This window comes from Giraffa tippelskirchi, chromosome 3 (genome assembly GCF_054371585.1).
Source record: "Giraffa tippelskirchi isolate mGirTip1 chromosome 3, T2T-mGirTip1v1.2.pri, whole genome shotgun sequence".
In the NCBI taxonomy this organism is placed as follows: domain Eukaryota; kingdom Metazoa; phylum Chordata; class Mammalia; order Artiodactyla; family Giraffidae; genus Giraffa; species Giraffa tippelskirchi.
The window spans coordinates 34,067,600-34,083,815 of NC_137277.1; the positions used below are offsets into that span (position 1 = coordinate 34,067,600).

The 16,216-nt window shown below is 49.4% G+C and overlaps 1 protein-coding gene across 17 annotated transcripts in view; it reads left to right on the forward strand.

The window, feature by feature from the left end:
• The window catches only part of GAS7 (growth arrest specific 7), a 203,031-nt gene that overhangs the window by 141,772 nt on the left and 45,043 nt on the right, over positions 1-16,216 (forward strand). For 11 of the 17 annotated variants that reach the window (XM_081578310.1, XM_081578303.1, XM_081578318.1 and 8 more), the window contains 2 exons: positions 806-886; positions 11,285-11,370. In XM_081578310.1, the coding sequence (XP_081434436.1) occupies positions 806-886; positions 11,285-11,370 (167 nt within the window). Of the gene's footprint in view, positions 1-805; positions 887-2,794; positions 2,999-11,284; positions 11,371-16,216 lie in introns of all 17 variants that reach the window. The other 6 variants (XM_081578304.1, XM_081578302.1, XM_081578307.1 and 3 more) reach the window with 2 other exon arrangements.

A 16,216-nucleotide genomic window follows, 5' to 3' on the forward strand; every position in this document is an offset into this window, starting at 1 on the left:
TGTGCTGTCAGGCCTTTTAATTGTTTTGGGAAGATACCCACAGAAGTCCAGCTCAGTAGTTGCAGAGCTCAGGGTTAACTGCAGCATATGGGGGTCCTAGTTCCCCAACCAGGGATTAAACGCGTGTCCCCTGCATTGGAAGGCAGATTCTTAACCACTGGACCTCCAGGAAAGTCCTGAGAAGGCATTGTTTTTATCAATAGATAACTTAATGAGAAGTCTCGGCTCACAGCTGTGCAATGAGTGAAGTAGCGTTTGGGGGCTGATCATATAGCTACAATATTAGCTTTATTTCTGGCTGGGCATCGGAGGAAAGAGAAGTGTGTGATCAAACACAGCAGCTGTAATTCACACAAGGTGTGGAATTGGAGAAGCAGGAAGGAAATCACCTTCGTAGGACACAGAACCCGGGTCTCTGTCCAGACCTCCACCCAGGGCTCCTTCCTCTGGGTTTTGGGGTTTCAGATGACAGTGGGCATTTGGGGAGTGATGCCCAGTTGGCAGTTGGGGTTCCAGCATAAGGAACTGAAGTGGAGATGCAGGGAAGGAGGGGCATTGGGGACTGTTTCAGAGGGTCCCAACCAGAAGGCCCCCTTCTGGTCCCAGCTTCATGGAGAAGGGTCCCCAATAAAGAGAAGCTTTGTTGCCCTGGGGCGCAGGAGAAGCAATTATATGGGAGCAGAAGGCAGACTCCGGGTTCCTGGAGTCAGAGAGGCAGGTGATCCAGTGCTGCTCTGTGACACTCAGAGCTTCTGCCCTAGGAAATTCTCAATACGATTTTCTTTTTTCTTCTTTCTTTGACCAGAGACCACCTGGGAGCGTCCCAGCAGTTCTTCTGGGATTCCAGCCAGCCCTGGCCCTCACAGGAGCTCTCTGCCTCCAACAGGTACTGTCCGCGCGCTATCTCAGGGCATCGGGATGGACCACACTCACTCACACTTTCATGGGAGAGGCCGAGCCTCTGGAGCCTGGATCTGAAACCTGGCTGCGGATTTCATGGGCCAAACCTGGAAGGGGTCTTGAGGGCTCGGAGGCCCTGTAGGCTGTTGCCCTGTGGGATGGTTTCACCCTGGCAGTGCCAGCTGCAGCTCTGATCTCTCTCACTCCCCTCAGGTGCTTAGAGGAGGAGGATGGCTGGGTGAGGTGAGGCAGCAGAGCTCACACCTGTCTGCCGGCTTGGGGACCTGAGCAGCAGCAGACTCGCTCCACATGGTTCCAGAAGACATCAAGGAGTAGAAGTTAAGGAGGCAGATGTTTACTCCCAGCAGGGCATCTTTAGGTCTTCTCCACCACTGAGAAGTCAAAACGTGATCCCAGCATACTATTCAGTGAAGATTGCCGGGCTTCCTGGGTGATGCTCGTGGTAAAGAACCCACTTGCAATGCAGGAGATGTAAGAGACACAGGTTCAATTCCTGGGTCTGGAAGATCCCCTGGAGAAGGGCATGGCAACCCACTCGAGTATTGTTGCCTGGGGAATCCTATGGACAGAGGAGCCTAGTGGGCTATAGTCCATGGGGTTGCAGATTCGGACATGACTGAGCGACTTGGCACGCACACACGTTAAGATTACCATCAGCAGAATTCAGAACCTAAGTGGTGGCAGAAAAGACCTGGAGAATTAGCTGAGGCCTGAGAGAAGGGATGGGGGGCTGCTTTTCATGGAAAGTTCTTCTAGGCTTTTAAAATGTTTTTATTTATATTTTTGTGTATATATGCATGTATATATACACACTTTTTTTTTTTTTTAACTTAAAAAATTTAAGAAGGAACCCCCTGTGGGGCAGGAAAATGGGACATTTCCTCTGGTTTCCTGGGGATGCAGCCAGGGCTGCAGTCTCAGACTGAGTCCCTAGAAATGGGGCCAGTTAGCCTTCCTAGTGGTCATATGACAGTAGGCATTTCCCGGCATGCTGCCTTGTCTTTTGTTGCTGTTCTTGTTTTTTTAACAATAGAAATGCTGGTGTGAGTACCGTGAGGTGTGGCCCTCTATCCTGGCTGGCTCCAGGCCACCCAGACATTAGAGAGAAAAACCCAGCTGTCTTTTCCAACCACAGGGGGGGTCCCCAGAGCAGGACAGGGATGTGCCACGGGCAGGGAGAGGCCGGGGCGTGTAAGATGACAGGTGATAACCCTGCACAGCCGGCTACACGGGGCTGCCAGAGCCGGTTTGGGAAGCTTTCCCTTTAGGTCAGTGCGGTCAGCTCTCCAAAGCCTGCTGCCCCTGGCACTGTCCCCAGAAGCATCCCGTCCCCTCTTTGCTGTGGGCGGAGCCATCCCCCAGAAGGAGGGTTGGGAGGAGCACACTGCACAGGGTGCTCGGGCTCTGAGGGGCCCAGAACGGTGGGAGAGGCTCAGATCCAGGGAGAATTGCCAGGGTGGGCAGGACATTAGACAGAGGGTGTGGCCCCCGACCCCCGGGGGCCCAGGGCACCTCCTTCCCATGTCCCTGGGATCCCAGGTCTCTGCCAGAAAGGGCTTTGTAGTCAAATAGAGTTGGAAATCCTGCCTCCTCTCCCCACCTTTGGAGATCACACATCAGCTTGGAGAATGCCTGGACTGGACCCCATTTAACTCTGTGTTTCTGTCCTCGTGTGTGTTTGTCCACATCATACTTGAGCTTCTCTGGCTCAGCTTCTTCTCTGGCTTCTCTTCTCTGGCTCCGTAGTGGTTCTCAACTCCGGGGTGATTTTGCCTTCCAGGGGACATTCTTGGGCGTCACCAGTAGGGGGCGGTGCTACAGACATCTAATGGGGAGAGGCCAGGGATGCCACTCAACCTCTGACCGTACACAGGACAGCACCGCCCCACCTCAAAGGGCTGTCCAGCCGCCGTGCATGTCAGCAGTGCCGGGCTCAGAAGCTCTGTTCTAGAAGGACTCAGAACCTCAGCCCAGCACCACTGGAGGGTCAGACGATGGACCACAGCCTATGACAATGAGAAGCAGCCACAAAGCACGCAGGACCCCAGCTCTGGATTCTCAGACCCACATTTTTGGGGTTGGTTTTGTTTTAATGTTTATTTGAAGATAGCAGTTTTACTTAATTAATTTATTGTTTTGACCGTGGCATGTGGGATCCTCCTGACCAAGGATGAAACCCGCGCCCCCTGCAGTGGGAGTGTGGAGTATTAACCACTAGACCACCAGAGAAGCCCTCAGACCCACATTTTATTTCCCAGTTTTAATATCTTAGAAATCAGTGATGGGTCCTAGTCTAATTAGAGGCATCTTTTTTTTTTTTTCTTTCTCACTAGTATTTAAAATAAGTGTGCCTCTAACAACCAGTGACATCTTAGATTTGTGACGTTGCAGCTCCTTAGACTGAGGCCTCAGGCACATCCTTGCTCCTTGCCAGGCCTCACTTTGCCCACTTATAAACGGGAGGAAGACATGGCTGAGGTCCTGTCCATCCCTCCATGGTTGTGGTTTGTGGTCCTCTCCACCCTGGGGTGTGAACACATATGTCAACTCTCTCCATCTGCCCTCTGGGGTGGAAGAGAAGAGAACCCACCAGTGAGGCTAGGGGAGGAACTGTGATACCCAGACATCTTCTTTTCTGGTTTTTAAATAGAATCTTGAAAAATAAAGGAATAGCTAGGTTGGTATTTCTCCCTACAGGGGAGCGGCACCAGGATTTTCCCAGTCATTCTTTCCTTCATTTTTATAAGCAGCTTTCAGGAGATTGAATTTTATTGTGGAGAGAGAAATAGACTTGATGAAGACATGAGGTTGCTTCAAAAGCTGACCATTCCCATCCTCAGGTTCCTGGGGCTGTGGGCGCCTCGTCTGGAGACCACTCAGGGCCCTGGATTGAAGCCCCTTTTGTTCTGCTCCTGCTTCTGCAGAGCAGCAGTGATGGAGTTGAAGCCTTTCCATTCAAAAAGTGTGCAGACATTGTTCTCAGTGCTGGGGGTACATCCTCAGGCAAGCCAGACTTGTGGGGTCCCTGGTCCCAGGAGCTACATTCTAATGGGAAAGTTGGATAAACAGACAAACATAAACTTGATCAGATGTTCGTTGCATGGTCAGTGGGACAGAGCATATGACTGGGGCACTGAGGGCAGCCTCAATTTAGGTCAAGCTTTAAAGATAAGGAGGAGACAGTATGTGTGGAGGGTGGTGGTGGAGTGTTCTGGGCCAGGGCACAGCTGGTGCAAAGGCCCTGGGGTGGAAGTGACCTTGGCATATTTGCGAATGGAAAGCAGACCAGTGTGGCTGGAGAGTGGGGGACAAGAAGAAGGGTGGTAGGTGACGGGGGAGGGGAGTCAGGGTCCAGAGGAAGGTGTTGTTGGGATATCCTTCTGAGTGTGAGGGTTGGGATGGGGGTGAAAAGCAGTGGAGGTGTCTTGTCTTTCTAGGAAGCTGCCTACTTGAAGCCACTGGGCAGCTCTTGGTTAGCAGTGATGGGGTTGGGGGTTACCTGCAAGGTGGGTGGGGGCATAAGGATGATGTGGAAGGAAAACATAACCATGTTTACTGACTACAAGCATCCCAAATGGTCCTTCCTGAAGATCATGGAAAAACAGGCGAGGAAGAATATAGGTGGGAACCACAAGTGAACCCAGCCAAGCCAAGCTTAGATAACGCCCCTTCAAGGAGGCAGAGGGGTGGAGGAGACCATGGGGCTCGGGTTTACTTTTTTACTTTTGGCCACACCACTTGGCTTGCAGGATCTTAAATCCTCAACCAGGGATCGAACCCATGCCCCCTGCAGTGAAAGCCCAGAATCCTAACCACTGGGATTGCCAGGGAATTCCCTCAGGTTTACCCTTGAGTTGAGCTTCTGAAGAGGGTTGGAAGGACCGCTATGGACAGGGCCAGTTCGTTCTTCTTAGTGAAGGTTTGTCAGATGCCTGAAGCACAGCCGGCCAGGTTATAGCCGGGGAGAGAGACCTGAAACACACACAGTACCCGCCCCCCCAGTCTGGACTCCACTCTTGGAAGGTTGGGGGCCACTTTGAGTCAGCGCCAGACCCAGGACTTTCCCTGTGTGGCCTCCTCTCAGATCACAGTGGGAGCTGTGTTTATTCAGTAACTTTATTAGAAGCATTTAATGCCAGGGTTTCCCGGTGGGGTCCATGTAAGTCAGCTTGAAACCCCAACAGAATACCGAAGGCTCTGTTCAGTAACTACTGCATGTATTAAAAACCATCTTTGGGCTGGTTTAACATGCCATGCAGCAGTAATGATTTATATGGAGAGAAATAGTAATAGGCAGATGGAAAGAAAACACGAGTGAAAAATGGAAGTTCTGGGAATTTCAGGTATGAGTTGCTAGGTCCAGTGGAGGCCAGCACAGACCAGTTCTGTCCTCTAGAACTTTCTGCACTAACGGAAATGTTCTGTCTCTACCCTGCCCAGTATGGTAGCCATTGACCACATGCGGCTCCTGAATACTTGAAATGTATCTGCTCTGCCTGAAGAATGAAGTTTTCATTTTTTTTAACTTAGTACTTTTCAAGTTTTAGAATAATTTTAGGCTTACAAAAGAAAATTGTGAAGTCAGTACAGAGAGTTCTTATATAGCCTGTACTCAGTTTCCCGTAATGGTTTTGTTTTTTTTTTTTTGGCCATACCACATGGCATGTGGGATCTTAGATCCCCAACCAGGGATGGAACCCACGCACCCTGCATTGGAAGGCGGAACTTCTGGGGAAGTCCCTCCCCTAATGTTAATGTCGCATTACATAACCTCAGTCCATTTATCAAAACTAAGAAATCAATGTAGTAAAGTATTGTTGACTAGTCTGAATTTCATTTGATTTCACCAACTTTTTCAGCGTTGTCCTCCTCCTGTTCTGGGATCCCATCCTGGGTACCACCCTGCATTTGGATTATATTTAAATTTAACATGTTAGAATTTGAATAGCCACCTGTGACCGGTGGCCACCCCATCAGATGACAGAGCAAGCAGGCATGGAGAGTGAATTCCTTTCTGAGCTTCTAGGCCCGGACAGACATGGGTTGAACTTGCATTGTGTTTCCCTTCGGGATGGAGGAAATCTGTCTCTTATTGCTGCCCTGGGAGTGGGGGGTGTTGGGAAGCCTGGGTTCAGATGCTGGCTTTGCCCGGCCTGGGGTTTGACTCTGCCGAGGGGTCATGCTTGGACAAGCAGCCTGCCTCCTGCAGCCGAGGAAAGCCAGATCGCAGGGGAGGGAGTGAGGTCTGTTGTTGATAAGGGAGGGCCCGCCTTTGAGTCTGGAGTATGTGCAGTCAGCTGTGCCCCCCATGAGCAGAGCACCCCAGGAAAGGGGCTTCAGAACCCAGGCCTCACCCTGAACACATCTTCTCTAGATCAGGAAGCCCCAGCCAGCCCTTGCTTCCCACATAGGAGCAAGCGGAGATGTTGGCCCACTGCAGAATTACAAGCTACCAGACCCAGAGCGCTTCCGTGGCTCTCAACTAGGAAATACTGTTGACTCCAGGGGAAGGCAATGGGGTGCCACCTGTTCCTTGAGAAACACGCTCCTGTTGGTGTTCCTTTCCTGGGGGCCCTTGCAAAGGCCTGTTTAACCTTTGATAACCAGGACAATAGACTCAAATTTCCAACCTTTCACATCCATAGACACATAGATCGTGAGTTCTCTTTGGGGGAATAGAGTTTACATCTTAGACAACCAGGGAGGCGGTGGGGACTGGGTAGTCAGACAGAAATGTCAAGAACAGAAGGATTTACAGACCAGAGGGCTATACATGTAAAACCTCTCCCCTAGGCAGACCTGGCCAGATGTGGCACACACCTGGGAAGGTGACTATGACGAAGAGCATCCTTTTAAGGCCACACAGGGCATAGTGGGGCAGCGAGGCAGGGATGGTACCCACCGATCTGGCGTGGGTGTTTGCCTTGGTAACCTGACTTAAAACCTACTTTCCCACAGCCCAAAGTGGGTTCCATGGCAGCACCTCTGCTTTCCTGGCACCCCCATCCTGGTTCTTTGTCCTTGTAAGCTTGGGACCGCCATGCCGCTGCCTTGATTGGGATTCACAGAACACATTGGCATATTTTAAAAAGGCCTACGGTCAGATCCTGCCCTTTACTTTCACTGCGGGTCACTTACAAGGAATGTCCTGCAGAATTGGTTGTTATCACCTGCCTGGGGAGATACCCCGTTCCTCCAGGCTCAAATGTCATAGGAGTAAGGCGAGAAGGATTTCCAGAACAGGGGCTTCCCAGATGCCTTTACATTGAGGAAAGAAGTTACTTGTTTATTCCAGAGAAAAGGGAGATGAGCCACATCTGCAGGAGGTGTCCAGGGCTGGTTTTCTTGTTTGGAAGAGTTAAGTCTTATCTTTAGGGTGTTCTAGAGAACAGGACCTGGGCATTGGGGCTTGGAGGATAAACCATCTTACATGGCAAATTGGAGTTGGGCAGTGGAGTCAAAATTATAGGGAAGGGGTGAGTTCTGGGCTGCAGATGATGCTGGCAATTGTCTATTGGTCTTATTTCCTTTTCTTTATCCACCCCTCTACCAGCAAATGACTTCTCCTTTCTACAAATTATATGCCCCCTTCTCTCACTGTTTAACTCTCTTTGTTTAACTTCCCATAAAGAGGAATGAAATGTTTGTGTGTGTGTTTCTATTTGTATTTCAAGTTACTAAAGTTACTAGATAGAGCTTTCTGTTCCCTTTTCTTATCTTAAAAACAGCTGAATTTGGTATTTTGTATATGTTTTTTCTTGTATCCCCAACTGAATTATGGTCCTTATGGTTACGAGTGATCCTTGACTATATTTTATTTCATTTTTACCCCTGGGAGGCTGGAAGCCTCTAAAGCACCCACCTCTGGCCGTGTTCAGTTTTGACCTCACCCTCAATAAGCCGGGGGGCCCAGCAGCATGGAGGTGCCCATCAAGACCATCTCGGGCGAGCTGTAACGGTTCAGATCCCCAAGGATGACTTTTCTGAAGGTGCAGGAACCGTTGGAGTGAAATGCAGTGAGACAGGGTGTCAGAGGAGAGGTGCTGTATGGGGAGAAATGGTTGAATGGAAAATTAGTTTTTCTTTCCCGGTAATTGTTTTGACATGAGCGGTAATTAGCTAACCGCTGACAGGCCAGAACTGAAGTGAGAACAGGGGATGGATTAGGGGCAAATGCCGTTGCATTAGATGGTTCCTGGCTGCTGTTAGTGTGGGGGCCGCCAGCCTGGGGGAGGCTGCAGGCAGGAGAATGGCATGTTGAGGGTGCACTTTTGGGGGTTCTGTGGTGGGTGAAAGCAGGGATCAGAAAGACTTTACCCTCAAGAAGATGGGGACCACCTTGGGTTACAAGGACCCAATAGCATTAAAGGTAGTGAGTGCTTCTAAACCAAGGCCTGCTCAGGTAAGAGCTTTCATATTTCATTTTCGTAGTCAACTGAACTGTGGTTCCATTTTTGTTCTTGTCCTTGGTGGATTTTAGGATCAGGGCAATGCTTTCTTTTTGAATAAACTGAGAAAGTCACCAGGTATATCTATACTGTGCAGTGTGGGCCTATGTATTTCTTTCAAGGGTTTGAATGACTTTGCCTATAAAACCATCTGAATCTGATGTGTTTTGACAGGGAGGTCCTTTTTCAAATGTTCTACTCATTTTGGTGTTTCTAGTATCCTTTGAAATCATTTTGATCATTTGAATCTTATGGAAAGTTTTGTATTTATTAGTATAGAACTATAGATCAAATCTCTTGCATTAAAAAAAAAGTCTTTGTTTGCAGTCTAATTCCCAATTCTAAGCATTTGTGTCTTCTTTCACTCTCAAGTTAGGCTGATCTGCCTTTTTTATCTTTTATCTCTACCTCTCAACCTCTCAACCAGCCAGAGTTGCTAATATTATCCTGTCTCCTAACTTATTAATTTCTCTTGCCATATTTATATCCTTTTCTCATGTTTTCCTTGCATTAATTTTATTGGCTTTAAAATTTTTTTTCTCAATTCTTGAGTTGAATGTTTAGTCTGTTTATTTTTATTCTCTTGGCCTTGGTAATGCAATAATTGAGGCTATGAATTTTCCTCCAAATATAATTCAGGCCCTTTCCCATTTGTTTTGATATGTTCTTTTTCATTATTTTCAAAATATTGTGTAATTATAGTTTGAAATTGCTCTTTGACCTGAGATTATTTTTTAAGAGGGCATTCTCTTAAATGTCCAAGCTTTTGGGGTCAGGGTAAGGGGAGAGATAGGGACCTTGTCTATTTGTTCTTTCATTATTTCTATCTACTTTTATTGCTTTCCAGTCAAAGAATATATCTTGTGTTATTTATGCCTTTTGCAATTTATTGATACTTTATTTATGGCCTAAGTAGGCCCAACATTTTTAATGTCCCATGGCTTCTCAGTAAAAAGAGGTTATCTCTGTTTATAGGGTATGATGTTTAATCCATCTAGTTCAATCAGCCTTTTAAATTAAATCACTGAGACATTCCACATCCTGACTTTCATCCACGAAATCAGTCCTAGACTGAAAGCAGGATTAAGGTTTCCTACTGCTGTCTTCAAATTCTCCAGCATTTGCATTTTGTCCATTTCAGTGCTGTGCTCCTGGAGAAGTTAAGTTTCTTGAATGTTATGACTGCCTCATAAGTAGTATTTATCTATCCAGTCTAGTGTGTCGTTGCTGCCACGGCCTGTGCCAACCTGAGTAGGTTCTCCTCTGAGGCCTCAGTGTTCAATGATGCCCTTGGAATCCTACCCCCCACCCCTGCCTTTTACCTAGAGGACCCTTGGGTAGAATCAGCAGCTTCTTGAGGGCCCTGAATGTAGACCAGGAGCATGGTTGGCCACGTGAAACTAGCTTGTTGTTTCTTCTTGTGTCCTAAGCCGCTGCCCTGGGCCCCAGCTGTGTGGCCAGTGTTTTGTTGTCCTGGTGTGTCTACGCCCACCCTTCTTCCAGAGTATCCGGCCAACTGTCGGATCGGGAGAGACCCAGTTACCCCAGGAATTTGCTGACTGCACCTCTGCTCACAGGTGCCCTGAATTTTTCCCTGCAGTTGGTGGAGAATGGGGGACACACCCCCAGCATGAAAAGGGCTCTCCATGGCATGGCCTTCACACCCCATTGCTTGCCCCTGGCCCTTGCCCTGAGAATGGGCAGATGGTAATAACTTTAGTCCCTCCTCCTTTACCTCTTCCCTCTCTGTTGGGTGCTGGCAGCAAGACCCACGAGTGGACATCAGTGTGTCCATCTTTCTGCAGGCCGACCTGCAGTGTGTGTGTTGTAGCAAATCCTCCAAAGCCTGGGGCGTCAGGAAGATGGCTTTCTTGGTATCCAGAGATTATACAAGCTTGGGGCTCAAGGCCACTAGATTCAGGAACTTCATGAAAGGAGAATTCATCCATTCTCCTTTCATGAAGTGCTTTATAATTTAACGGATCCCTTCTGCAGGTGTGGATTTTCATCTTAACAGAGTAGGTTTGGAGACTAGAAGTGTTCCCATTTTACAGATGCAGAAGCTGAGGCTTCACTAATTGTATCCATGAGAGGGCAGGGCCACCTCTGGGAACTGAGGATGCGTGGGCCTCAGTGTGTATGTGTGATGTCAGGACCAGGCAGCAGTGTTGGGGGCTTCAGATAGGCCCCCCTGGGAGCCTTGAGGCCATAGAAATTGGGAAATACTACAAACTGGGGCTCCTTATCCTCCTTTGAAGAGCAGGAGTATCAGCTCATGTTGGGAGCATGAGTGAGTGTCATAGGGATAGACTTTTAGAGCCTTGAGTATTTTTTTGGTCTTAATTTTAGCAAAACCAGGACTCATGAAGGATGTCATATGATCCCCTAACTCTTAATTAGCAAAGCCAAATTTCCTAGAAACCTGTGAGGCCAGTTCTTTTGTCATTAAACACATTCCAGTGGGTGAGGAGGAGGTCCTCAGGCAGAAAGTCCTTGGGCAGGGAGTTGTTGCGGGGGGGTGATTTGCAGGAGGGTGGGGGTGTCCCCACCTGACTCTAGAGAGAGATTGGACCCTTGATCTGCACCAGTGATCATGGCCAATGAGGTTATTTTTGGCGATGACTGTTGAACTGTGATGCCTCTCCTCCTACTGAGCATCTTTCTTTTTTTTGGTTCAAAAAGGTGCCCCAAGAGATCGGTAGTTGGGGGCTGGCACTTGGGAGATGCTCTCAGCCCGTCTCCAGCCCCACAGATAGGAGTGAGATCCAGAGAGGTGGTCCCGGCTATGCAAGACCCCTCAGAGGCAGACAATGAGGTGGGAGAAGGGGCCGCAGCTGCCCCTGTGGTCTGCAAGGTCGGAGGGGCCTGTCTGTGGCCAGCGCAGCAGCATCTGAGTGGTGTTTCTGTCCCCGCAGTGAATGGATACCACACGTCAGGGACCCCAGCGCACCCTCCCGAGACTGCCCACATGAGTGTCCGAAAATCCACCGGTGATTCCCAGGTAAGGGGCCCTGTTCCGGGAGGTAGGGGCAGCCCTTAGGTAGGTCCAGGGAGGCGTCGTTAGAATGGGGACAGTGTAGGGGTCCAGGTGGCTACAGCCCAGTCCTGCCCCAGGTAGGAAGAGGTTGGTATCTGGGTCATTCCAATGTACCATGATTGTGAGAGAGCTAGTGTGATTGTGGTTTGGGTTTCTCTAGAAGTTGAAGATAGTAGGTGTTTTTTGTTTTTTTTTTGGCCCATGCCACATGGCTTGAGGGATCGTAGTATACCAAACAGGGATCAAATCCGAACCTGCTACAGTGGACATGTGGAGTCTTAACCACTGGACTGCCTGGGAAGTCTCTGGAAGTTGAGGATGCTTTTGATGGGTTGATGGTGATGGGATTGTAACCTCTCTGTGTTGGGGCAGAAGGTTCCATCCCACTGCCTGAATTCCTAATAGAGTCCAGATTTCCCAACACTTTAAGAATATGGGTGAGTCTAGGCCATTTTCCTTCTCTGCATGACCCTTTCCCACCCCCAGACTTCACCCAGAGTGGAACTGAGTCAAACATTTTATCACATTTGATCATCTAGAGAGAGGCAGCTGCAGGGTAGAAGGACATGGGAGTGTTTTAAGATTCCCAACCTGTGTTCTCATCTGTCATCTCAGCCGACCCTTGTGCAAACGTAGGAAGGAAGTGTCAGTACTATTCCCGTGTTACAGATGTGGTCATAGAGTCTCAGACCAGATAAGTGACTCAAGCAGGTTGACATGATTACCAGGTGGTCAGACTGGGCTCGATGCCAGGTTCTTCCCGTGGCCTTAAGCTCTGTCTAAGGAACTAGGGAAGGGTCTTATGTGGTCCATCCATGAATTATCTGCAAGATGTCCTTAAGCAGAAGCCTCCAGACCAACCCTTGCAGGAGTTAAGATGCCAGGCCCCAAGGATGATGGTGGTGGTGATGTGATAACAATAGTTGCTTGTTGTCAACAGCAGTGGGTTCTGTGTGCCAGTCCCTGAAGGAAAGACCTTGGGGTCAGAGCGGCTGCAGTGTGACCCTTAGCTGAAATGCAGGCAAGAGGGACATGAGCGCACGTGTTAGGACCCAAAAGATGGTGAACTATGCCTGGATGGGGCGAAGCCAGAGGAAACTCCAGTGGAGGTCCATAGCGGTCCTGATGTGCAAATCGGTCATCTGACCTGGGTATATGGGGCGAGAAACCTCGGAAACCTAATTATGTTCTTGTCTTAAGAGGCTGAGCATTGGGCTCAGGTCCATTCAAACTCTGGAGGAGAATTGGGACATCTGGGTGAGGTGAGGCTCCATACATATTGATGGATGGACGAATCACCCCAGGCCTCCTGTTAGAATGCAGATTCTGATTCAGGAGGTCTGGGGAGGGGCCTGAGGTTCTCTGTTTCTAGCGAGCTCCCAGGGGATGCTGCTGCTTCAGGTAGGGGGACCGTGTTGTGACAGGCGAGCATCCGGGCACAGTTAATCGTGGCAGCACGTGTGTGTCCCCTTCATCCTCTGCTCACAGCACACATCACAGCCCTGGCTCTGTGTGTTTCCTGCAGAGCCCCCCTCTCAACACAGCCTGTCAGTCTGTTTGAAATGAAGCTCATATGCCACCCAACTGCGGAGTGTTTTCTTGAGACATCAGCCCAAGTTCTGCCGTGGTTTCTCAGCAACTAGAGAGTCATCGAGGAAGGATATTGGAAACAGCCCCCTCCGCCCCTCCCCCGGTCATTCTTCTTTCCTTCTCTAATGACACATGACTCCCCCATCCCGAAATACTCTCAAGTTGTTACTTAATCATTTAAAGCAACATGTATCCTGATCTGTATAACCTCCTGGAAAGCCAGGACATTGTATTGCCCTAAGACTTTGACCCAGGAATTTCCCTCCAGGCATCTGTTCTTGGAATACACGCAGGGATTCTGATCTGTGTAAAGCTGTTCACTCAAGCGAACAGCCCTTGACCCAGCCTAACTGTCCAGTAACAGGGGATGGGTAAAATGGATAATGGCACTGAACGTCTGTCTGGCCAACAGTACCATGCAGCCATGAAAACACATTCTTCTGGAGAGAATGTACTGATTTAGGAAAATGCAAAGACCATAATATTGAATGAAAAAAGCAGAATGAAACTGAATGTATGTATGTATGTTCAGTCGCTCAGTCGTGTCTGACTCTTTGGAGATCCCATGGACTGTAGCCCACCAGGCTCCTCTATTGATGGGATTTCCCAGACAAAAGTACTGGAGTGGGTTGCCATTTCCTCCTCCAGGGGATCTTGCCGACCCAGGGATCGAACCCGCATCTCCTGCCTGTCTCCTACATTGCAAGCGGATTCTTTACCTGCTGAGCCATCCGGGAAGTCCCAAAGCTGCATTTATGGTCCATCTTGTTTGGGAGAAGGAAATCTATCTGTACGTGAAGACACGTGACTGGATGAAAAAATAAACCCAAACATTGGTATTTCTGTCCAGTTCTCAATCAGGGGACATTTGGCAATGTTTGGATATTTTGGTTGTCACAACTGGGCAGGGGGTGTTACTGGCATCTAGTCAGTGGGACCAGGGCTATTATTAAGGAAGGTGCAGGACAGCCCCACAACAAAGAATTACCCAGATTGAAAAGATGAAGGGTGCTGAAGTTGAGAAACCTCGGTCGAAGGTGATGTTTATTTTCTTTAGACTTTTAAGTATTTTTAAAATTTTCTAAAATAAACACATTTTACTTTTATAGACGGCAGATACAATGAGAACTAAGAAACAAAGAGTTAGAGGTGAGGGGCTGGGGATGCAGGAAAGGTCAGCTCCAGAGACTCCAGCCTGAGCGCTGCTTCAGGACAAGTGGAGTCCCATGTATTCCTTTTTTGGATGGTAACATTCAGAAGGTGAGGTATCATCAGAGTAACAAAAATAAATAGTGCAGCACGTGGAGAGAGCAAAATACATGTGTCCACCAGTTTGCAGCCCCATAAGGTAGAACGTTAGCCTTTTAGGCTGTGGAAGTGTTCATGTTCCTGCAGAGCTGGCTGTCCACAAAGGCACCAGAGAACAGTCATAGAAATCGGTTAAGAAGGGTTGGTATTTACAGAGAGCACTACCAATAAATGGTCCTCAGAATATATATAAGCGCACTTCAGCAAGCTCAGTGTTTACTCCCCCATCCCAGGCTGTCAACTATAATTAATGACAGTTATCACCTAATAATATTACAGGTGGCACAGGGGTAAAGAAACCACCTGCCAATGCAGGTGAGGCAAGAGATGTGGGTTCGATCCCTGGGTCAGGAAGATCCCCTGGAAGAGGGCATGGCAACCCACTCCAGTATTCTTGCCTGGAATATTCCATGGACAGAGGAGCCTGATGGGTTACAGTTGATGGAGTCACAAAGAGTTGGACACGACTGAGCGGCTTTGATAGATAGAGCATGCATGCAGTATTGAAAGAGTGAATGAATGAATGAGTGAGTAAATGAAGGAATGAACACACGGCCGTTTGAGATGCTGGGTCAGGGTTGATAAAGTACCTTGTCACACCTCGTGTGCTCTTTTACTACTGCCTGTTGGCTGCCCCCTCCTTGAGAAAGCTAATCAAGAAAATGAGAATGTTAGGCAGGTGGGGGGGCATGTGTAACCTTCATGGAAACCAGGAATGTGTCTATACCATCGTGGGTGGAACTGAATGGCTGGGTGCCTTTCAGCCCCCGAGGGTGCCCACCCTCTCCTCCCACCCCTAGCTCCAGGAGACCTGGAAGGCTGGGCAATGGCTGGGTGCCCTTCAGCCCCGGAGGGTGCCCGCCCTCTCCTCCCACCCCTAGCTCCAGGAGACCTGGGAGGCTGGGCAATGGCTGGGTGCCCTTCAGCCCCTGAGGGTGCCCACCCTCTCCTCCCACCCCTAGCTCCAGGAGACCTGGAAGGCTGGGCAATGGCTGGGTGCCCTTCAGCCCCCGAGGGTGCCCGCCCTCTCCTCCCACCCCTAGCTCCAGGAGACCTGGAAGGCTGGGCAATGGCTGGGTGCCCTTCAGCCCCCGAGGGTGCCCGCCCTCTCCTCCCACCCCTAGCTCCAGGAGACCTGGAAGGCTGGGCAATGGCTGGGTGCCCTTCAGCCCCCGAGGGTGCCCGCCCTCTCCTCCCACCCCTAGCTCTGGGAGACCTGGGAGGCTGGGCATAGGTGATGGCGATCTGGTGCCACCCAGTGGAAGTTTGCAAGTGTGCAGCCCTGGGTGATGGATGCAGGGGACCCACTTGATGGGAGGTTAGGGGATTGGAGGCTGAGGATAGTCATGCTGGCCTTGGCAGAAGCACGTCCGAGCCTGTCCCCTGCCTGCCTGCCAGGGGCTATGGTGATTTCAGCCCCCTCTGATCCCTGTGCAGATATGGGGAAGGCAAGGAATGTGCCCACCAGAGCCTAGACTCTTTTGTGACTCACTTTCCAACTATTTTAGCTTTCCATGAACTATTCCCCAGGAAGGTTATCTTTAGATGCAGAAGAGAGAAAAGGGAGTGGGACCAAGAGCTTGGAGACTTAAGGGACCTGTTGGAGGAGACTGTGTGTGACGAAGGAAGAGGTGAGATTCTGAGAGCTCATTTACTCAATGGGGCTCCTCCTTCCCTACTTGCTAAATAGCTAATGTTCTATTGAACATGTATTTCTTTGCCAGGCACTGAGTCATAGACATAGCCCTTGTCTTGTCGAGGTTAGGGCTTCCCTGGTGGCTCAGATGGTAAAGAATCTGCCTGCAATACAGGAGACCCAGGTTCAATCCCTGGGTTAAGAAGATCCCCTGGAGAAGGGAATTGTTACCCACTCCAGTATTCTTGCCTGGAGAAGCGCACAGACAGAGGAGTT